Source organism: Paroedura picta, chromosome 1 (assembly GCF_049243985.1).
Source record: "Paroedura picta isolate Pp20150507F chromosome 1, Ppicta_v3.0, whole genome shotgun sequence".
NCBI lineage: Eukaryota > Metazoa > Chordata > Lepidosauria > Squamata > Gekkonidae > Paroedura > Paroedura picta.
The window spans coordinates 60,017,622-60,041,219 of NC_135369.1; the positions used below are offsets into that span (position 1 = coordinate 60,017,622).

General features: G+C 41.7%; 1 protein-coding gene across 3 annotated transcripts in view; it reads right to left on the minus strand.

The window, feature by feature from the left end:
- Positions 1-11,210: 11,210 nt before the first annotated feature.
- DUSP10 (dual specificity phosphatase 10) overlaps positions 11,211-23,598 on the minus strand; it is a 68,901-nt gene continuing 56,513 nt past the window's right edge. For all 3 annotated transcript variants that reach the window (XM_077340057.1, XM_077340037.1, XM_077340046.1), the window contains exon 4: positions 11,211-14,055. In XM_077340057.1, the coding sequence (XP_077196172.1) occupies positions 13,790-14,055 (266 nt within the window). In that variant the 3' untranslated portion in view covers positions 11,211-13,789. The remainder of the gene's footprint in view (positions 14,056-23,598) is intronic.

The following is a 23,598-nucleotide window of genomic DNA, read 5'->3' on the forward strand; positions in this document are numbered from 1 at the left end:
TGGGCTAGAGGGTGCATGTAGATGTTAAACAACATGGGGGAGAGTACCACCCACTGTGGAACTTTACAAGGGAGCCCCACAGGGTCCAACAACTCATCCCCCACAGCAACCCTCTGTCACTAGTTCCGGAGAAAGGAGATCAGCCATTGTAGCTCCCTAATTCCAGTTCGGTGAGGCGGTGGGCCAACAACTTGTGGTCGACCACATCAAATGCGGCTGACAGATTTAAACTATAAGGATGGCCGACCTGCCCTGGTCCAGCTGGTGCCGGATATCATCCGTCAAAGAAACCAGTGTGGTCTCCACCCCATGGCCAGGACAGAAGCCTGACTATGTAAACTATGTAATCTTCAATTACATAGTGAAGATCCTTGTGCTGCAGTAGCAGCTTCTGCCAAAGAAACATTTTAAAAAATCTTCATAGCCAATCAAATCTCTAATGGCCAGTCTTCCAGGATAAAAGCTCCGCCTACTTTCTAAAAACACTTGCCAGGCACCAGGAAAGGTGTTGATGGGCATGATGGTGCTCATGGGCACCATGCTGGGTACTCCTGGATTAGAAAGTGGCCATGGTAAATTTCTACCTGGTAACCACTTACATTTTAGAGTAAGAAAATGAATGTGGACTTCTCCTCTAAAAGTACCTCTGTCCCTGTTTGTGTTAAAATGACAAGATGTGTTGTTCACCTTCACCTGATACCTCTACCTACTTCAGATATGTGAAAAGCAGAAGCTGAAAACTCTCTCACGTTGCTCCAGGGTCAGATTTAAACATGACATTGACAGGCAAGTAGAATTTACCTGTGCTATTTTACATGCATAGAGAATCTTATTTAATCTAGACTACATGTTCAATCCTGCCATAAATATAATATTAACATCAGTGCAACAAACAGCTGCGTTATTTCTGGAATGCTTAACAGCAAACTAATAGATGATAACGAGTCTAATTTAGCAAAGACCTGTGTGTGCAACATCAGGTAAATTCTTTGTCCCACCTCTGTCATATTTTAAATCATGCTTTAAAGTAATCTTCTGCAAATACATATTTAGACTCTCCAGTGGTTTGCAAGGATATGCTGAACCTTAACCAAAACAAAATGTACAGTCCTATCTCCATAATCACCTTTGGTCTTGGTAACAATATTTCTAGCTACCACATCAGGAACAGAACATGAAAATGGGACTTATACACAACTAGATTCTTACACTCTGCATATTTCACAGAGTAAAATCTTTACCTTTACATTCATATACTGATTTATTTTGCTGTCATTTTGCCAATAAAAGCTTTATGTTTACCCAAAAAGACCCCAGTGTAGAATTCATCAAATAAAGTTGAAAGTGATTTCAAGTGATCATGCCATCCAAATTCACATACACCACTATAATTTTTATAGCGATCCCTGGTACTAGAATCAGCTTTTCTTTTGGCTTCATAGACAACCTCTGCTTGATTTCAGTGTGGCTAGTATAAATTGGCCCTGAAGAGACAGGAATGAGGTACCATCTATCAAAAATGCACAGTACAAGCAGCATTTCATTCCATAATTGCTTTATCAAAACCAGGGGTTTTTAGTGTGACCCACCGTGAGCCAGTTTCCTAAGAGCAACGAGATATAAATTGCAACATAAATAAATAAGTTCTCTCAGATTTGACCAAGTTAATATATACTTTTCAATCCCTCCTCCGCTGGGTCTGTTTCCCAGCATGGACATTTTAATCCTGCTTTCCAGTGTTCTAATCATGTGCACATATGATCTTCTACCCATGGGACAGATTTGTTTACATTATAAAAGTAGCCCAGGTACAATTACAAGTAAATGTAATTAATCTGGTAAAATACAGAAATAAACAAAACTAAAACACTTCCATTTCTCTGTTTCTATCATCAGACACATCCTAGTGATCATCCATACCTATTAGTCTGTCTTGACTATCCTCTTCAGCTATGATGCCTTTCAAGTTAGGCCACTTACATCTCTATTTACAGCCAGTTCTTTGTCAGTGCCTCGCCTGGGCTGTGAAATCTTTATTTAAGATTTACAATTACTGAGAAACAAAGACCTTGGGGGTCACAAAGTCCCCTAACACTACCATTAAAGAGAAACTAATTTCTTCCAAAGAGGCAAAATTGCTTTTCAGCACAAGCACAAAAGGCGTGAACTACCTGCATTGTGTGTCCCTAATGTTCTCCAGCTCCCTGACACCTGTCCAGTTGAGGCACAAAGAGCCTTTCAGAGTAGCTGAAGAAAGGGCTCTGCCTATTTGTGGCCCTGCTTTCAGGATAGCCATAGGGTGGACCTATTGTATTTAAAAGGTTTAAAGGCTTCCAGGTGAGAGCTTGATTCCTTAACTACTGACATAGGTGTGGTCTCACTGCATGCAGAAAAACAACAATGTCCAGCAAGTCTGTGAGTGGCCCAATTAGAGAGTGGCCCAATTTCTTTGGTTAATTTCTTTGAATGTGTAGCATCTAAATATTAGACTTCTAAACCTACAGAATTGGGGAGGGGGGGGGAGGAATACAAATTCCAGTCCTAGCTTCCAGAGAAGTCCTATATTCAGAACAACTTGTATTATAAGTATACTCAAGCTGAGGGTAATATGATTGAGTATGTGTGTGTTTATATGCATATCCACAGAGCAGCCCTAACAGCCTGAAATGGCATGCATGATCTCTGCAGAGTTCAGAAGCTAAGCCAAGTTGGTACTTAGATGGGAAACCATCAAAGATGACTAGGGCGCTATGCAGACCATGACAAACCACCTCAGCTTCTCTCTTACCTTGAAACCCTCCTAAGGTGGAACTGTATGGGGTTGCTATGTGTCACTTTACACACACAACCCTCAGGACAGACAGTGCTTGGCTTCATGGCCTGTAGAGGCATTTGAAGAGAAGTGCATCAGATGAACTCCATATGGGTTCACACAAGGACACATAATACGCAACTCTCGGATAATAGAGGATTTTTGTTAAGGCACCTTAAATTGAGTCCAGAGAGTAGATTCCTGCAGATCTTTTTATACCTCAGTGGTGCTTTTCACACTTAACTTCTGCCCAGGTTCCCCAAACTGTCCTATCCAGCCCTTTTTCTGCATTCACTAATGCTAATCTGTTCTCACATGATACGCTGGTTTGAAGTGAACTGATATCTGGACCTGGAAAGCAAGCTGGCCATTTTCTGGGGCTGAGCCTAAGGAAGGTACAAACACTCCAGTTATCTCCCAGAAGGAAGTCTAATTCTGAGCCGGATTGGCATCCAGCTTTAGGATGCATGACGTGTGCATATCCCTGGGCTATAACCATCTGAACCCTTCAAGCAGGCTCCATGTGATTTATTTATTAGCAACAATGGATTCCTTTCCTAACCCAGGCATATGGTGAATTATTTATTTCTTCTTCAGATAGGAAAAGAGCTCTTCAATATTTGATGCCACTGGCTGCAGAATCTCCACATCATTCTTGTTGAATTCCATACTGGGCACCCTGTGATGCCACCTCAGTTTCAGAAAAGAAGGCACATGCAGCAAAACTGGTTGTAATCCTGCTCTTTTGAAGACAGTAAGAATTATGCCTTGGATTTTCAAGGTTGCAGTCGCTGCCTTATCCATTCCTGATTGGATACAAAGGAAGTTTGAGTTTCACAGGTGATCCTCACCACATATGTCCAGCTTGGAGGAAAACTAATCTTCAACACAGGCTCATTCACCCTTCCTCCAGCATGCATACTATTTAGGATCAGTGATTACACATATAATAATATAGGCAGACAGTCCATCCCTCTTTCTTTGTTTCCTGGTATCAGGCAACATCCTACTGATAAGACATTCAAAATAATGAGGTCAACCCTATTTTGCCATTTAATGTAGTGGAGTACATTCCATTTACAGTGACCTGCTCCTCAGCGGGGAAACAGTAACACAAACAGTGTGCTAAAACTAGAATATAATCAACCTGCAGGAAGAGACAAGTCAGACGCAGATTTTAGGATGTGGTCCCTGGGGAATATTGAGAGTATATTAAGACTTCTTTCTGCAGTAGTTCATTAATTTTGAATGTACATGTTTGGTAAGATTGAGTACTTTTACACGTCCTTAGCAAATCGCTCAGAGAAAGCCTTGAGGTAGATTCCATATCCAATTCTTGGCATCTGCTACTGAAGGACCAGGTCTAGATCACACTGACTTCCACCCTATAATGCATTATCTGTTTGTTGTGTGCACTACTCTACTCTCACTGTATGGTTTATATTTATGCAATATTGTTTTCTGCATCGAGTGACTAATATTCCATGCTTTCTTTCAGATTTCTATACTGCCACATTACATATTAGAACTTGCATGCTGCTGATTGTGCTGTGCAAGGTGCCTTCAGCTGTGGTGAGAAAGACAGGCTAAAAATAATGAAACAATAGGTTGATGTCTTGATCTGACTGTAGAAGGTGCCAACATGCACAGAACTTTCCCACTTTCCTCTGACCCAAGCTATCCCTTCTATCTGGTTCCTCCCAGGGCTACAGATAGGGCTGCCAGGTCCTGCCTGGCCACTAACAGTGGAAGGGGGGGGGAGTAGAGTTGCCCGATCCAGCTTGGAAATTCCTGGAGATTTGGGAATGGAGCCTGGGGGAGACAAGGACTTCAATGGGGTACAATGCCCCAGAGGCCACTCTCCAATGCATCCTCCCCCCCCCCCAGGGGAACTGATCTCTGTAGTCTGGAGATGAGCTATAATTCCTGGAGATCCCCAGGTCTCATATGGAGGCTGGCATTTCTAGTTGTAAAGTTTGTGTAGATGAATAGTCATATGGGGTAGGAAGACTGTAATGGGAAGAAAAGGGCATGATTGAACTAGAAAGTGTTGGTGCAGTCTGAATATGAAGGTAGAGAGGAGCACCCGGATGTTTAAAGAATAAAATAGTTTGTATTCAGAAGAGAAAAAACTGCACAGAAACAGAGAGATGGGGATTATAGCTCATCTAACTAGCCTTTCTGTTGTCTGCAGTCATTCTTCTGTTCAACTGCTGTTCAGGAAGCAGGCAGGAAGGAAGTGTGCCCCAAAAGCAGGAATTCTCCTGTTGAGCCAATCAGAACACTGTAGGAGATAATTGGAAAATCATCAGGAAGTTCCTATACTATGTATGCTAAATATACATTACCTCTGGTACACCCTGGAGGGCACCCTTCATATTCTGCTCAATTATGCACACTGCAGATCTTGTGTATTCTAACAGAAAGCTGGGTGAAGGGGGTAAAACTACCAATTCTTCCTCTTCAACTTCATAGTCTGATGTTGTCCCCTCCCCACTGCAGCCTCTCAATTTGCATAACTATCAACTGCTATGTTTTTACAGTCCTAGGAATAAACTTCCTCAGGGTTAGAAAGGACTGCTTGCTAGAGAGAATGGAATCCAGTAAAGATCTATAATCCTTGGATCGGTGGAGATCCAACCAAATGTTTGTATGGTAGCATCAGACAACCAACTTTTGTCAAACATCATTTTAATTAAAAGCTTTTTTAATGAGGGATTTATAGTAAATCCATATTTTAGGCGTAACTTTATATTCAAACTAGAATTAAAGCCGATTGTAGCAGATTCAATGGGCACTAGCAGAGGGAGAGGGGGGGGGGGAAATAGCAAAGAGAGAGGGAGGTAAAAAGGAAGAGAGTGATTAAGATAGAGAGAGCTTGGCATTGGGAAGAGTAAGGGGAGGGGTTGTCTAGTCTGTAAGGGAATGAGGTTGAATATGTGTGTTGTGGGGGGGCATGGTGACAAATGAGGGTGTGGGTGTGGAGATATGGGTGTCAAGAACCTGTGGTTTGGAATGTTAGTTGAGTGTGGGAGAGGACTGACCTTTGGGAATTGTGGCATAGTGGTTACAGATGAGCTTTCAAGCACCCAGCAGGCCTCAGTTGTCTCTAAGCAATTTAAAATCACATTCCCTTCCTCTCCCCATAACAGATACCCTGTGAGGGAAGAGGCGCTGAGAGTTCTGAGAGAACTGGGAATGGTCCACAGTCACCCAGCAGGCCTCAGGTGGCTCTAAGCAATTTAAAATCCCTTACTCTCCCCATAACAGTTACCATTTCAGGGAAGTGGGGCTGAGAGCTGTGAGAGAACTGGGAATGATTCACAGTCACCCAGCAACACAGTACTCCAACCAGATTGGAATAAAGTGGTAACATCACCTAGCGTGACATTATACTTCTTTTAATATAACCCAAAATCCCATTTGCCTTTTTAGCTAATGAATCACACTACTGCCACATGTTCAGTGTATGGTCTACTAAGACCTCCCACAGATCCTTTTTACATGCACTATTGCCAAGACAAGTCTCACCAATCCTATAGTGATGCATTTGATTTTTCCTACCTAAATGAAGAACTTTACATTTTTCACTAATGAAATTCATTTTAGCCCAGTTTTCCAGCCTGTACCCTGATTCTGTTTTTCAGTGTGTCTGCAAATTTAATAAGTACCCTCTCTATTCCTTCATCTAAATCATTTATTAATATGTTGCATAATATAGGGCCCAGGACAGATCCCTGAGACACTCAACTCATCACTCATCTCCAAGAAGATGACGAACTATGTACAAGCACCCTTTGGGTGCGATCTGTCAACCAGTTCTTGATCCACCTAACAGTAATAGAATCCATACCACATTTACCAACTTTCCAATAATACTATCATGTGGCATCTTATCAAAAGCCTTACTGAAATCAAGGTAAACAATGTCCACAGCATCTCTATGATCTAGCAACACAGTAACTTTCTCAAAAAGAGATAAGGTCAGGCTAACATGACTTGTTCTTGAGAAAGCCATGCTGTAATTACAGCCATTTGCTCTAGCTGCTCAAGGACTGAGTATCTTATTATTTGTTCTAAAATTTTGCCAGCTGCCGGGTTGATAGTTATCCAGATCTTCCTTTTCCCATTCTTGAAGATAAAACAACATTTGCCCACCTCCAATCTTCTGGCACTTCACCTGTTCTCCAAGAATTGTCAAAAATAATGGACAGAGGCTCAGAAATTACATCTGCAAGTTCTTTTGGGACTCTTGGATGCAATTCATCTGGCCCAAAATATCTGGTTTCATTTAAGGAAAATAGGTGTTTATGGATGAACCCTACAGTGATCCTAGGTCACAACTCCTATCCCTGATCACATAAAATGATTTTGCCATGTTGAGCACAATTCCCCTTGCAAGAGAAGACTGAGAAGTAGGAATTGAACAATTCAGTTCTTTCTTCATCACCTGTTACAATGTCACATTCTGGTCCCTGCAATGGTCTACCATGTCCCTATTCTTTTTCTTACTTTGAATATAACTAAAGAATGCTTTCTTGTTGTTTTTTAGCATTTCTTGCTAGCCTAAGCTCAAAAGCTTTAGCTTTTCTAGAACTCTCCCTACAAGCATTGATTATGTGTTTATATTCCTCCTTGGTTATAAGATCCTCCTTCCATTTTCTAAATGAGTCTTTTTTATTATGCAGTTCTTTTGAAATCTGTTTATGGAGCCATCCTGGTTTCTTTAGGTTCCTCCCTGTTTTCCTTCTCAAGGGAATTGTCTGTGATTGTGCCTTTAGTATTTTACTTTTGAGAAATTCCCAACCCAAGGACTTCCATCTCCTTAAGTTTTTCTTGAATGGTAAAAAAGTTGAGAAAGCTGTTCTTTCTCACTTGATCCACAATCTAGAACAAACTTCTCTTTTAATTTCATTCAGGATCATGTATAGTGGGCTTATATATGCAGTGATTTTAATTTTGTTGTCCGAAGTATGCATGCATGCACATTAAAGCTCACACCTTGACTCAGACTATGTTGTCTTCTTTTTTGTGTTAAGACCCATCTTCAATTACGTGAATTTGCCAGTTTGGTGTAGTGGTTAGGAGTGTGGACTTCTACTCTGGCGAGGCGGGTTCGATTCTGCACTCCCCCACATACAGCCAGCTGGGTTACCTTGGGCTCACCATGCCACTGAAAAAGCTGTTCGGACCGAGCAGTGATATCAGGGCTCTCTCAGCCTCACCCACCTCACAGGGTGTCTGTTGTGGAAAGAGGAAAGGGAAGGCGACTGTAAGCCACTTTGAGCCTCCTTTGGGTAGAGAAAAGCGGCATATAAGAACCAACTCTTCTTCTTCCTCCTCATCTTTGTGCATAAAGAGAAAGCAGAAGAGAGCTCATGCTTATATCCCAGTTGCTGTCCCACTGTCACTAGAGAGTCCATCATGCAGGCTGCCCAATGTCTTGCCCTCTGCTCTTAAAAGTTCACTTTAATTGCAAAGCAGGTAAGTTTTAGCAGTTACAAATTGACATGTACTCTTGTTCAGCAAAAACATGAAATACCATATTAAAAAAATGCTTTAACATTTTTATTTCAGTTTAAATGGATCCACTGCTGCTTGAAATTACCAATTAATATCCCGCAATGCCTTGGGAAATGGTATGATTGACAGAAGAATGAAGCCTGTGTTCTGGGAAGACACTGTGTCTATCAAAGTTTAAATTAACCAAGCTTATGTATAAAGACATTGCAAATACCTAATGCTAAAATGAGCATGAAGAGTATGGAGATGAGGGTGGCACCCCCCCCCCCACATACACACACAAATTTTGCACAATTAGCAGACCTCTTTAAATGTCATTCTGACGGTTGGAAGTCTGATTGGAATAAATGTCATTTAAAAAAGTAACGATGTGGTTGTCAGAATCCACTGAAATCAGTGATCTTAAATTGTAGTAACTACATAGGGCTGCACAGTAAAGAATGCATACTGGAAGTTTTGGTGTTCTTCCCAGCTGTTGGGGAGACTAAGAGGACTTCAAGAATGCATGAAGTTGGCTCCTATTAGATTAAACAACATTAACTGTCGTGAAGACTGCATTTTCCATGCTGCCAGCAATACATCTTGAAAAGATTAATACAAATAAAATGTGGTTGTAAATCAGTGGAATTTTTAGGCAGCTACATAATATTTGAAGAGAAGGAGACAGAAAAGTCCTTGGGTTTCTTCCTGTTCTTCCTCCAGAGCACAAGCTTTTTAAAAATTGCCAAAAGAATAAATAAAACAGCTGGTCAATAACGAGGCTTAAAAATTCCTGCAGATCATGCAAACTCAAGGCTCCAGTGTATTCTCATGAAATGACAAGCTGCAGAGGGTCGCGTACAGCCTCAGCCATATAAAGCCCGCTTGGTCAAGTCAAAGTCCCTTTGGGCCTGCTGTGGAAGCTTGCCTTTCCCAGAGACGATGAACATACAAACTCAGGGCTGGATGCAGGATTGCTGAGATCAGGGCTATTCTGGGGCAGACAAGTTATGTACTGCTGATAGAGGAGGATTAATGAGCTGGACTGCTCATCTGTTGCAATTAGAAACAGCATTTGAGCTATTCTGGAGTTATTTCAATGCTGAGAACCTGAACTGTAGCTTATTAGAGTCCAGGCCACTTGTAGTAGCCCTCTGGGTAAATGAGGACTGGTTTAAACATCGGATAATAAAACCCAGCGCAGCTTCATGCAGATGGCTCTTCTATTAGATGGCAAAAGGTTGTTTGTTAACAGACAAAAAGCATTTTTTATAAAGGGAACAGCATTTATGAGATTTCAACCTGGTTTAAATAAAGCTGAGCTGGTTTAAATGCATCATATTTGGGAAGACTTAATCCAGCTTCTGTTATCATTGGTGATAAAAAGTGCCATCAAATTGCAGCCAACTTACGGCAACCCCATAGGATTTTTTGCAAGAAACAAGCAGAGGTGGTTTGCCATTGCCTGATTCTGTGTAACAATTCTAGACTTTCTTGGTAGTCTCCAGTCAAAGTAGGGGATGGACCCTGCTCAGCTTCCAAGATCTGATAAAATCAGGTTAGCCTGGACCACTCAGGTCAGAGCTCTGTTACCACTACTGCATTTTATAAGACAGGGCACAGATGTCAAGCATCTGATAATAGCTGATAATAGATCTATGCCTCCCCCGGGGACTCGGGTTCTGGACCCGAAGCAAAACATCATCAGGACTTCCTCTCCACCCGCTAGTAGTGGGAGGGAGGGGGGGGGGAAGTTGAGCTGCCGTTCTTGCCATGCCGGCAATATTGGCAATGTTATTATTGTTTTTATGGGGTTTTAATGGGGATTTGTGATATTGTTACCTGCCACGAGCCGCAAGGGAGTGGCGGGCTATAAATCTAATAATAATAATAATAATAATAATAATAATAATAATAATAATAATAATAATAATAATGTTAACCCAACATTTCTAGAAGTCGTGATTACTAACTAGGATATGGTTCTAGTTCTAATGGCTTTCTGTATAGCTTTGAATAAGGCTGTTTGTTCACATACCAACAAAGACTTGGCTTAGGATATAGTTACAGATGTTGAATCAACTTTTAGAGACTGACACAGCCAGATGCCCATACAGCTAGCAAAGGGATTTTACATACCTAGCTACTTTTTGCACTGTTGGATATTCTGCAGGCCACTTAGCAAGCACCAACTTCATATAATGTTGGGGATGGGTAGCACAGTTGTATATACATATCTATCCAATGCAGCTACAAAGGTTTTGTGTAAGTTGCATAGCAATTCAACAACATGTTTCTACTTTGTCAAACAGCAAGTTTCACAGCAGAATTCAGCTCCACCCGACATGAAATAACCCACCCAAATGGAAGGCCTCTTCTTATATTTCTAGATGCACAGCAGGTATGGAATTTGGTGAGAAGAGTCACAAAAGGTATATGTGGGTGAAAAAACCAGGACAGACTACAGTTCTCTATTAAGCGTACATACAGACTGTTACGAGCCTTAGTTTGTTGCTGTGATGTGTACCATAACAATATGGAATCATCTTGTTCAGTGCCAAAACTGTAGTCATCCCACACCAAGGCTGCCCTGTAACTGAGCTCACATTTAACCCAGAAATCAGGATATGTGAGTTAACTGAGATGGAATGCATCTTTTCACTTCACCTGTAGCACAAGATAGCAATGAGAAGGCAGAGCCATGTAAATCCATGAAGTAATTCAGGGAAAGGCTAAGGCAAGTTTTCTGGTCTCTGACACCATTAGTATAAACTCACCCTTTTTGCAGCGTGCTTCCCTTTAAGCAGCCATTACTCTCAGGATCCATTAATTCCTGATCCTTCAGTACATTAGTGACAAGTTAAGAAAAGACCACCGCTGTTCAGAGAAAGCAAAATTATCACTTCTGGTACAAAAATAGTTTAATAAAAGGCATAAAACGTCAAGAAATTATTTGTATAGTAATAAAACTGTTAAACAATAGTGCAGGGAAATATACATACACACAATTTCCTTTGACACACCTTATTTTTATACTGTTCAAACTACAGATAGATTTTGAAAGGAACCACTAAACTGAATGGGAGCCACACAAGAGCACTAGCGACAGCTCTTGTATCACTGCCACACAAGTTTAATGGTGCTTGCATAGGAAAAAACTTGATAATGGATTGAGATCAAGGCTTGAATTGGCATTGGGAAAATCGTATCTTGAGGGCCATACAAAGACAATGACTAGTACATCTAAATGAAAGATCAGTGGTAAATGAGGAAGTTGCATACCACATTTCACATTAGTACGACCAGGATCAAAAAGAAAACATTCATAGCCAAAGAAGATCATGTTGACAACAAATATAGATTTCAATCTATAAATTGATAGTATTCAAACATGAGACAATCTGGAAGCCAGAAAGTCATTCAGGAAAGACCAGGTTTGTTTGGTCTCCCCGCCCCCCCCCAAAAAAAAAAACCCATATCAAATTAGTAAAAAAAACTTTAATGGTACAAAAGGAGGAACACAACTGTCTGTAGCTTCTACCGTGAAAGGGTTAACCTTAAACTATAAAAATCAAAAGCTCACGAGACAAACCACCTTTTAATCTGCCCCTGCCAGTGTCACCCTTAGCTAGAATTCTTACAAATATATTTGAGTTTTGAGAAGGTTAAGATGCTCCAAGAATGGCAATGAGTTAAAACATGGTTATATAAAAGCAAGTTTGTACAGCCACTTCTTGCTTCACTGGCATTTAAAATGGAACCGTAGTCAATGCTGTCCAAACAGGAGGATGGGTGATATTTGTGCAACATTCTCATGTAGAGATTATGCCTACACACCCACCCCCAGTCATTCATATGAATGACTTGAGTTCTACAAGGGAGATAGATAGCTAATAAACGTTTGGAATAAATAGTTAAGCAGGGATCAGATTCAGGCTTGGGGGGGGGGTGTCAGATATTTTAGATTAGTACAAATGAGCACTCACAATAAAAATCCTTATGTGGATATACCTCAAGTTAAATGCAGCATTTTCCCAAGCCCTCTAATCATCCATGCTTACACACTTTAAAGTGAACTGCAGGAAAAATGTTTCACTATTTGTGAAAAGAAATCCTTGATATAAAAGATGTGAAAAATAAAAAGTTAATCACTTAAAATAAGGAAGAAAAGGGATTTGGTGAAGGAATTCTCTCAAGCTGTGTGGAGGTGTGTTCTACATACTAACATAGTGAGAGCCATGGGAATCTGTGAGACGGGTCCACACACACCTGTCTGTTTATGCTCGTGTGTTTGGCCAAACGTAGCCAGTGGTAGCATGTCAGGAATGTACTGGCCCACTAACATGACTCTAGTCTGGAGTAACTCAGCATAGGGTTGCAGTGTTATCTGGGTAAATTCTTCTTCCATGAGGCTACCAGAACATGTCACTACAAACAACAAATGGAAAGCTTAACTAGTTCTGAGCAATAGCTAAAGAAATCAAAGAGCACACACAGGCAATTTCCAAAACAGTTTTCATTTTTATAATCAAACTTTTTTACATGAACAGAAACACTCCAGTATTTTGTGCAAAAAATATTTTAAATAAACTTTGCTTATTCTTGATCTTTGTACATTCTGATATACATATGTAACATGGCGCTATAACCAGAATCAGAATGGGGAAAAAATAATTGCTTTTGTTGCATTCCTTCTTTGAAATCAAGCCAGCCCTCCTTTGCACTTAAAAAAAATTACTGGGCAGCCAGCTATCACTGGTTTAATCTTTCTCTTCCCCTTAACTGTTATTGCACAAGAAGCCAGTAAAGGCATATGGCATAAAATGGTCAAGTCCCTTGGTGTTAAAACTGCATTATGCACCCACCCACCCTCCCGTAAATAGAAAAATAGTACCGGAAGATGAAACAGGAAATAAAAAGATTCCCTAGTCAGGAGGGTGAGAAGTGCTTTTGCAGATAGTTTAAGCTGCTCTGATCTTTGCACTGGCAAGCATTTTGCTTAGGTTTTCTTTAGCGAAGCCTTTGCAAACTCAAGGCCCATAGATTTAGTTGTCTTTTTGCTTTTATTTTGGCTGGTTGTGTTTTGTGTTCTCCAAACATAGTTTTCTTCGGTCTATGAACCTGCACAGACTACTTAGGCATAATCTCTACAAGTAGCTGAATCGCCAAAATGGGAAGGGGAAAATACTTGGTGCCCAGTTTTTCTCTCTCACACAGACACAGGCTTTAAAAAAAACTGGTTTCTTTTCTAAGTATCCCTCCTTCAGCCATTTTTGGAGAAGGGATTTGCTATGGCATTCTACTCAACATTGTGAAGTTCTTGTATTTTTAAAAACCCTTCCCCCCAAAAAAGGTTTTGTTCAGAGTTTGTCTCAGAGTAGCCCCCCTCCTCAAATAAAGCTAAAAAGGAAAACCCAAGCCTCCCAATCCATGTCAAGTGAGGAGTATGATAGTCTGTCATACAATTCTTTGCCATCACACGACGGTCTCTACTCCGATCAGCTTTGGTGTAAGAATTCGTGGTGTGACTCCATTGTTTAGATCTTCTTCAAACTCCAATAATTGCCCCATGAAATTAAGATTAGGAGAAATGATTGGTCGCTTGCCTTTGACAAATTTATAGGCATCAGTCATGGTCATCCGCGTGTGCTTCATTAGGTAAGCAATGACGATGGTGGCAGAGCGGGACACACCAGCCTGGCAGTGGATAAGAAGACCTTTCCCACACTGGTGAGCTTCCTCTGTAAAGATGAAAAAGGAGTGTGATCAATCCCTCCACAAGAGAGGCAGCTTTGGAAAGTCAAGACAGACAATGTTATGATGTTTCCCACAATGCAAACAACCAATTTATATTCACTTGTTTCCTTTACAGCAAGCAAGGAGAGAGAAATGTTTAATCAAAACACAAATTCTGTTGCTGTATTCCTCCTACTCCCTAGAAGGCTGAGCTTTCATGTTTGCATACATCTGGTTTTCTTGCTTTCAGTGATCAAATTGCCAAAAGGCTGTCCACACTTCGCCCTTTCTATGCCTTCTGATTATTCTTACTACAATACACTTCCACATAAATGCATTAGGAAAGTGGTGCTGACAAGAGAATGGGAACATTTAACAATAGCTTTGGATTCTGGGTTTCCTACACTTGCCATTGAGGAGGAGAGGAGAGATGGAGGTTTGTGGACTGCTAGACCAGGTAGTCTTTAACATGTATCCAAATGGCCAAAAGTGAATTTAGGCCAACATCTTAAACACTGAACAAGCCAGGAGAGCAAGACTGTATAACGTACCCTGTTCTAAGAAAGACCAAGTTTTAAACATAGCAGGCCTTCCGAAAGATCAGTTATATTCTACATCATGCCCAGTGGTGTGTAGTTTAGAATTCTATCGTTTTTAGGTCTAATGTACTTAAATAAAGAGCTTGAAAAAGTTCCAATCCAAGTTTTAGTTCTGGATAAGGTCTCTAATCACAAGCTAGATTTGGTCAGGCAATCATGGAAGACTCTGGTAGATCTGAGTGAACAGAACTGTATATACTGGGGGTCTCTTCTTGAAAAAAAAAGACACCTTTATCTTGAGCACTGGTCTGACTCTATGGAAATCATAGACACTCTCCAAGAGACATTTATCACATTGACCAGTGAATGTAGATAAATATTCAAGTGAAGTGTAAAATAATTGCATAAGGATGCAATGTTCCATTTATGTTGTCAAGCTTTCACATTTCCCAATACAGAACCCTGAATTTTTGCATTTATTCCATTGAAAAGAGCAAGAATCCAGTAACACCTTAAAATCTAGCAACATTTGTGAGTCACTTGCTCTTTTCTACTGTTAATATGACAGACTAATATGGCTGCTATCTTGATCCACTGAACTCATTATGACTAACCCATGTGCTTAACCTTCCCCCCCCCCAAAAAAAAAAAACACCCTCAGATGTTCAAATCTGACACTGAAGATATGTATCAATGGGCAAGAGAGAGTATACCATTAAGTAGGGAGCAAGAACAAAAATTACAGAAGTGCTCAGTGGACATTAATTCAAGATTTGTTTACAATCGATCAGATGACTTGAGATGTGGGTTATTCTATATGCTGGAGGAACAAATAACCCACTTTTCCTCCCCAGGCCTTCTGAGATGGAAGAGGTATTTCTTATTATTATTTGTACTTACTGGCATAACACATGGCACTTAGCTCCAGTATAGCTACAAATTCCGTAACATTACTGAAGAAGATGCACTTCTGCACTTAGAACAGTCACAACCCAGAATCTAAAATTTAAAATCTGAAAGTGCTGGTGGTTGAGGAAAGTGCTGACAAGTCCCAGTCGACTTATGGTGACCCAGCAGAGTTTGCAAAGAAAGCACTGGCATTACAACCCTGGGCTTCTTCAGTTGTCTCCCTTTCTGCTTAGCTTTTCTGATGAGACAGGGCTAGTTTAGGTTGTCCAGGTCAAGGCATGAAAGTGTTTCAAAGTTCTTCTCATGAGTGAGGACCACTGACTGGCAGTTGCTGGGCTCAGACCAATGTCACTCATAACAGAGAGGTACTCCTGCGTTTGCCACAAAAAGTGTATTCATCAGGAAGCTATAGCCAGCCATGGCTACCTGATGTATGAACCAAGAAATGAGATGTGCAAAATGGACGGAACTGGAGAGGTCACTCGTCACTCAGGGAGGACTAGCAAATCAATTTGCATTTTAAATTTGCCCTACCTGAGTGAGCGGAGGCCCTAACCAGCTGGATGACTTCAGCCCCACTAAAGGAGAATGGTTTTCAAAGCTGGACTGACCCAGCATGGCTATCTCTTTTTTTCCCCTTTCCCAGGAAAGATGTCTTAGGACTTAGAAAAGTCAACATTTACTTTTGCAAAGGCTATGACTACATGCATTGATTCTGCAGACAGACCTTCTGTCTTTGTTTCAACCTCCATAAAACTCAGCAGTGGAAGAAATAATCTATTTAAGACAGTCCAGATCTTTTCAGATCCAATATAAACTGTCTCCAGGGCAAAGCTAAGTCCTGATTAGTTACTTAACAGAATATTTATCCTACTAAAAAGTCAGGATGAAGACATATTTGTTTATCCAATACTCAGGCATAGCTTTAGGGTGAAGTTATCAAAATGAAGGAAAAAATTGGAAATAAAGTATTTTCTAACAGGAGGAGACAGTGTGCAAAGAACTGGTCAACATTGCACTAGACAATTTATTTACACTTTGCCTTGCATTTCACTATCCTCCCACAATATTGTTTTTTAAAAAAACCCACAGGGGACCCTTTCTTTGACATTAAATGAGATTAACCCGTCTCATGATCCAGCCTCTGTTTCTACATATATACTAGAAAGATACAAAGGGAAACTGAATTTCAAAAGGGCAAGGCCATGAAAAGGATAAACAATTGTCCTAGATGAGAGTTTGCATTACTATACAAAAGCTCTTCAAGTTACTAAGGTTGCCAACTCTGGGTTGGGAAATACCTGGAGACTGTGGGGAATTGGTGGGATTTGGGTTGAGGAGGTCATCAGTGAACTATAATGCTATGGAGTCCACCCTCCAAAGCAGCCATTATCTCCAGGGGAATGGATCTCTGTTGCCTGGAGATGACTTGTAAAACCTGGGGATCCCACCTGTGGACTGGCATCCCTATTACTTAAACAAGAATCAGAATGCACTAGTGGTGCTCGTGCTGTTTTGCTGATGACACAACTCAGCTGAACAGCAGTCCCTACCACTATAAATGTTCAAGTGTGCTCAGAGAGAATTGTTTGGGTAGTCTTTTCACTTTAAATCCAGCACCAACCCACTTCCATTAACCACATTAAATGATTAAATGATTATGATGATTACTTTTTTGACCAAGTAACAGGTTTGCTGGATTGTGGAAATTTGGTTGATGTCATTTACTTGGATTTTAGCAAAGCTTTTGATAAAGTTCCCCATGATATTCTAATGGATAAATTGAAGGACTGCAATCTGGATTTTCAGATAGTTAGGTGGATAGGGAATTGGCTAGAGAACCATACTCAAAGAGTTGATGTCAATGGTGTTTCATCAGACTGGAGGGAGGTGAGTAGCGGGGTACCTCAGGTACTCGGTCCGGTACTTTTTAACATATTTATTAATGATCTAGATGATGGGGTGGATGGACTATTCATCAAGTTTGCAGATGACACCAAATTGGGAGGAAGGGCAAATAATCCGGAAGATAGAGACAGAGTTCAACGAGATCTGAACACAATGGAAAAATGAGCAAATGAGAACAAGATGCAATTTAATAAAGATAAGATTAAAGTTCTGCAAAAGCCTCTTGTGGCGCAGAGTGGTAAGGCAGCAGACATGCAGTCTGAAAGCTCTGCCCATGAGGCTGGGAGTTCGATCCCAGCAGCTGGCTCAAGGTTGACTCAGCCTTCCATCCTTCCGAGGTTGGTAAAATGAGTACCCAGCTTGCTGGGGGGTAAACGGTAATGATTGGGGAAGGCACTGGCAAACCACCCCATATGGAGTTTGCCATGAAAATGCTAGAGGGCGTCACCCCAAGGGTCAGACATGACTCGGTGCTTGCACAGGGGATACCTTTACCTTTTTAAAGTTCTGTATCTGGGTAAGAAAAATGAAAAGCATGCCTACTGGATGGGAGATACGCTTCTAGGTAACACTGTGTGAATGAGACCTTGGGGCAGTTGTCCCCAACCTTTCTGAGGCTGGGGACCGGCAGGGCATCGGGCCGCGCCCGAGCGGACCACGGCCGCGCATCGGGCCGCGCCCGCGGGCCGCATCTGCACAAGTCGCGCCCTCGCATTGGGCCATGCCCGCGCGGCCCGCGGGCACGGCCTGATGCGCGGCCATGGCCCAGCCCTGATTCCCTCTCCCTGCCCTCCCGCAGTAAGAAGCTTCCCGGCCAACTGCCTTGGGGTACTTGTGGATTGTAAGCTAAACATGAGCAGGCAGTGAGATGCAGCGGTAAAAAAGGCAAATGCCATTTTGGGCTGTATCAACAGGGGCATCACATCAAAATCACAAGATGTCATAGTCCCATTGTATACGGCACAGGTCAGACCACACCTGGAGAACTGTGTACAGTTCTGGAGGCCTCACTTCAAGAAGTGGTAAAATTGTAATAACGTAGATAAAATTGAAAGGCTACAGAGGGGAGTGACGAGGATGATCTGGGGCCAAGGGACCAAGACCTATGAAGGTAGGTTGAGGGACTTGGGAATGTTCAGCCTGGAGAAAAGGAGGTTGAGAGGGGACATGATAGCCCTCTTTAAGTATTTGAAAGGTTGTCATTTGGAGGAGGGCAGGATGCTGTTTCCATTGGTTGCAGAGGAAAGGACACGCAGTAATGGGTTTAAACTACAAGTACAGTGATATAGGCTAGATATCAGGAAACAATTTTCACAGTCAGAGTAGTTCAGCAGTGGAATAGGCTGCCCAAGGAGGTGGTGAGCTCCCTCTCACTGGCAGTCTTCAAGGAAAGGTTGGATAAACACTTTTCTTGGATGCTTTAGGATGCTTAGGGCTGATCCTGCGTTGAGCAGGGGGTTGGACTAGATGGCCTGTATGGCCCCTTCTAACTCTATGATTCTGTGATTCTGTGATGGATGCCTATAACCTGCTTGTTGCTTGCTTTATTAATCCTTGACTGTTTTCATATTACTCTGGTTGAATCAGGATACATTTAACTTGCGCTCTTTGAGGAGGCAGCTCAAGAACTGAGAAAAACTCTTCAGATTCACTGCCAGTGGGTGAAGAGACAAAAGTATACCAACACATTTGAGTATACTGTTTTCCTTCCCTTCATCCAAGGTGCTCACATTGCTCTCCCCATTCCCGTTCATCCTCACAACACCATGAGGTAAGTTGGGTTGAAAGAAAGCACCTGGCCCAAGATCACCCAGCAAGTTTCATGGCTAGTGGGAATTTGAACCCTGGGCTTCTTGATCAACATTCTAAAGGTTATAGCACAGCATTCTGAGCTATTGTTTTTTTTCCCTTTAAAAACATGACAGGCATTCATTAGAGTGTGAACACTGCCAAGCTACATACACCCAACTTCTGAATCCCAAGCAATGTAGCATGAAAGACAAAAGTCCTTTGACACAGAATATATGGGCATACTGCTCATGGGTTTAGACATTTATATTAAACAGTGACAGATTACCCTTGCCTGAGAATGGCACTCATGACTCATACAGAGAGTTTACAGAAACCATGCCTTGCATTGCTTTTTATAGTGCTTAGTTTGACATAGCCCTTTCCTCCCTAGTAGTCAGAGCACCCTACATAGATTATCCCAGCAATCTTTACATCCACCCTGTAAAGTAGGCCTATTTATTAAAGGATAAAATAGGAGAATGCCTCTCAAGTGAGCCATGCCTCTGAGTTCGGCATCTAGCAAGCCTATTAGAATGTTTTTCTCTTTTAGTGAAACAAAAGTTACTTTGCTCTTCTGAAGAGGGCCTTCTGCAAATGGGCCAAATCAAGAACTTCCTGTACACAAGCACTCAGCTTATACAATAGCCTGCCTGAGACAATCACACAAACACAAGAAACTGCCTCATACTGAATCATGTCATGGTCCATCAAGGTCAGTATTGTTTACTCCAGGCTTTCCCAATAGAAGTTTCTCTGATTTGGTGGGAGTTAATTTTTTAATTTATTTTTTATTCTTTTAAAACAATATTGGGTGATATGATCATATATTGTTATGTTGACCCCCCCCACCCAAAAGATGGGCCAGGAAGGGGTGAAAAGGGGAAGTGTCCTGGTCATTAAACTCCTTGCTGACTAAGATTCGTCACGAGGTAGCAATTGGACTCTCATTTCAACGATGGGCAAGGTTGGCAAGGGATGATGGAGAGGCAGATGCTTGCCCCAGCCCTGTTCCCAGCCCAGCAGAGTAGGCCCCTTTTTGACACTGTGGGGGTGAAGGGTGATGGAGTGACTGTATGATGTTACTTCTGGTGACATGTGACCTCAAGGGGTGTGGCCTGCACACATCACTTCTGAGGTTTCTCAAAGCATGAAGACTCTTTCAGGGGCTTTTCAAGGGAAAAAAGGTTGAAAAAGGCTGGGCTACTCAAAATAGTTATGAGTCTCCAAAGCCTCAGGCAGAAGGGTGTTTTTTGCACTGCCAGACCCTTATCTGGAGATGCTGTTACTCAGATTGAATCCCTCAAAGGGAATTGTGGGGAATCATGAATATAGCAAGAGGCTGGGTAACAGAAGATCTTTTCTGCCACTTTTTATGGGGAGAAACCCTGTGAGAAACCCTTCTTGAATGAAGACAACAATTAAGCTTACACTCAAAGGGATTTATTTGGGGAAAATATTGGGGTGCATTCAAAACACACACAAGCAAAAACATACACACTAAGTTCTACAGGGGGAAAGGTTAAGAGACATACTGCACCTGTCTTGGATCCAAGCAAACACACAGGGCTAATGACATCAGGGGTGGAAAGGATGCTGGGTGTGGAGATATAAACACAAGACACACATACTTGGGTGTGTGCAAGACTTGATATAGAATTTGAAATTCTCAGGCCAGCCCCAGTGACTGCCCACTAGGAGGTACATGATTGTTGACTGTTCTCCAATATTATGAGTACCTGATAGGTGAGTTTGAATTGTGAGGTCATTGAGCTGGGGACTCATGGTCAGATATTGTAAAAAACAATCCCCTTGATGAGCCATGCCGATGAGATTAGTGTTTGTCTAAACTCCAGGTGGGGATACAGTCAGGCTCTCACCTGGACTGGATGTGATGGTTCACACTGATCCGTGGATATGGAGATAGGGAAGAACAATAAGGGCCATTGATACAAGGGTGTGACAGGAGGCTTCACTTGAGATATACATAAGTAGATTGAATTAGTTCAGGCTTCTCTAGAGACAGATGGTTTGGCTAGGAGGAGCACTGGTCCTATTGTGCTTCCCATAACTGCCCATTTAGGCTTAGGTCTGTTAGACTGACCTAGAGAAAATGCAGAAGGGAATTATTCCCATATTGTTCTAGCAGACAAGATCGAGCCCAAGCTGACCTCTTTGACCAATTCAGCAACTTTCCATACTGAGTACTTGTCAGCCTGGTCTCTGTGTGTGCCAGTCTGCACAGTGTCCAATATGTGCCATGTGTATGGAAGTGACTTCTTGAACTGTACCTCCTATGGGGGCACTTGCCAAGGTAACAATACCAGGGACTGAGCCTGGGATCTTCTGCATGCCAATCAGATGTTTTACCAACAAGTCATGCCTTCTTCCCCCAGAAAGTCTTCTACTCTCCTGCCCGAACAGCTCAGGCAATGCAACAAAGACAGCTCAGGCTTGCTGGAGGGAAGGGGTTGAGGGCCAGGCATTCACCCCCCCCCCCTGACCTTTCCATCTCCTGAGCAGAGGTGGCAGGAGGCAGGCTGGCTCTCCAGCTGGATTCCTTCCACGGCAACCCCGCCCCCCTGGCCAGGATCAGATGCTGGACTGACATGGACTGGTGGGGAAAGAGAGCAGCAGACGGGACGGGGGGTTGCAGATTGAAAATGGGAAGACTGCACAAAGGTAGGAACACCTAAGAAAATTATGCTTTTTGCAATGGCAGGGGGGAGGGGAAATCTGCCCCCTTTAGCATGCCCTCCGTTGGTTTCCATCTTGCATTTGCTGCTTGCACAACATGTGGTGAAGGAAAGACACGGTAGGGAGAGTGCAATGTGTGGAGGGGGATAGCGTGATTAAATATCACACTACTGCAGGTGGGAAGCCTCCTGCTTCTTTGGACACTGTGCGGAAATGACCATTATTTTGACAATAATTATTGTAGCTACCATGCCTATATAGCATGCCTGCTTAATATTAGGAATGGAAATGAGTTTCTTAAAATGAAGGAATTAATAAACCAATCCTTAATTTAGAATTCCCTAAGTGTATTGTCCAGGTCTCCAGATTTCAACCTATAGTGGTTTGAAACCTGCTAGTCTCTGTCTGTTCTTATTTTCCTACACTTCCCCCAAATTTACCAAATTGTAAAGGACAATGGGATGAGAAAAGCGAATAGCAGAGGCTAAAGGTGAGAACAAGTTCTAAACTGCTCACATGCTACTGATATAAACTGCTGAAATTGTCAATGTTTAATGTTTTTTTTTCCTGATTTACATCCTCCAGGAGGAAGAAAAAGCAAAACAAGATTACTATGTTTAACATTTTATCAGTAACAGAGCATCTATGCATGCTCAGAAACCATCATTACAAAGATTTGGAAAATGAGGAAGAGCTTGAGCTGTTTGTCACTATCAAGCCACAGTTTGTTTTGTTTGGGAAAATGGGAAGCCAGGCAAAGGAGGGGCAGATTGACATATGAGAGAACTGCAACAGCACATAATTCCTTCAGGTTTGGTCTTTCTAAACCTGGAGAAAGTCTTAGAAAGAACCAGGACTCCAAAAGAACTTGGAAAGACCCAGCCTATTCCTAATGAATATAAGTGAGTTTTTTTCATCGCCACTGAGTATGAGACTTCATAATAACTCTCAAACATGCAACATGTAGATGGAAGGATTATAGAAAGAATGGCTAATTAGTTTTTAGATTATAGATTAGATTATAGAAAGAATGGCTAATTAGCAACTGCAGCCACACAGGATGCCTAGCAACAGCACACGTTTAAGGACCAGCTAGATTTCTGTACACTGAATGTACTTTACATAGCAGAGATTTTTTAATGATCATGGCAGGTGAATAACTGCAGCTGAAGGACATACTGTACTTGTACTAAAGTACTTTTATTCTGAAAATGTTTATCCTCAAATTGTGGAAAAACTAGACTCAGATTACTCTAAGTAATCATGAAAGTAGAACAAGAAAAGAAATTTGAGTAGGTTCTATCTCCTTATTTTCTTCCAGCCATAGTGTTTCTGCTGCATTTTCAAAAAGTGCCTCTATAACCATAAGTTAGAAACTTACCAGACAAACACCACGGTATTTTCATAAAGTCCCTGAGATTAGATTAAGCCATACATTTTGAGACATCATTGGAGTCACGGGATAATGATCTTGTAACAAAGAACAGAACAGCCACCGAAAACACTCTATCCCAAATGTTCCACTCAGAAACAATACATTTGATTTGTTCTCCAGAATGTGTCCTAAATGCTTAGCTACATAATTGAATGTATGTGATATATGCATGAGATATACATGTGAACAATATGCTACAGAGCCTAATCTGCTTGAAATTTCTGTCCAAAATAATGCATTACAAAAGTGAAAAGGAATGACATGTTCACCCA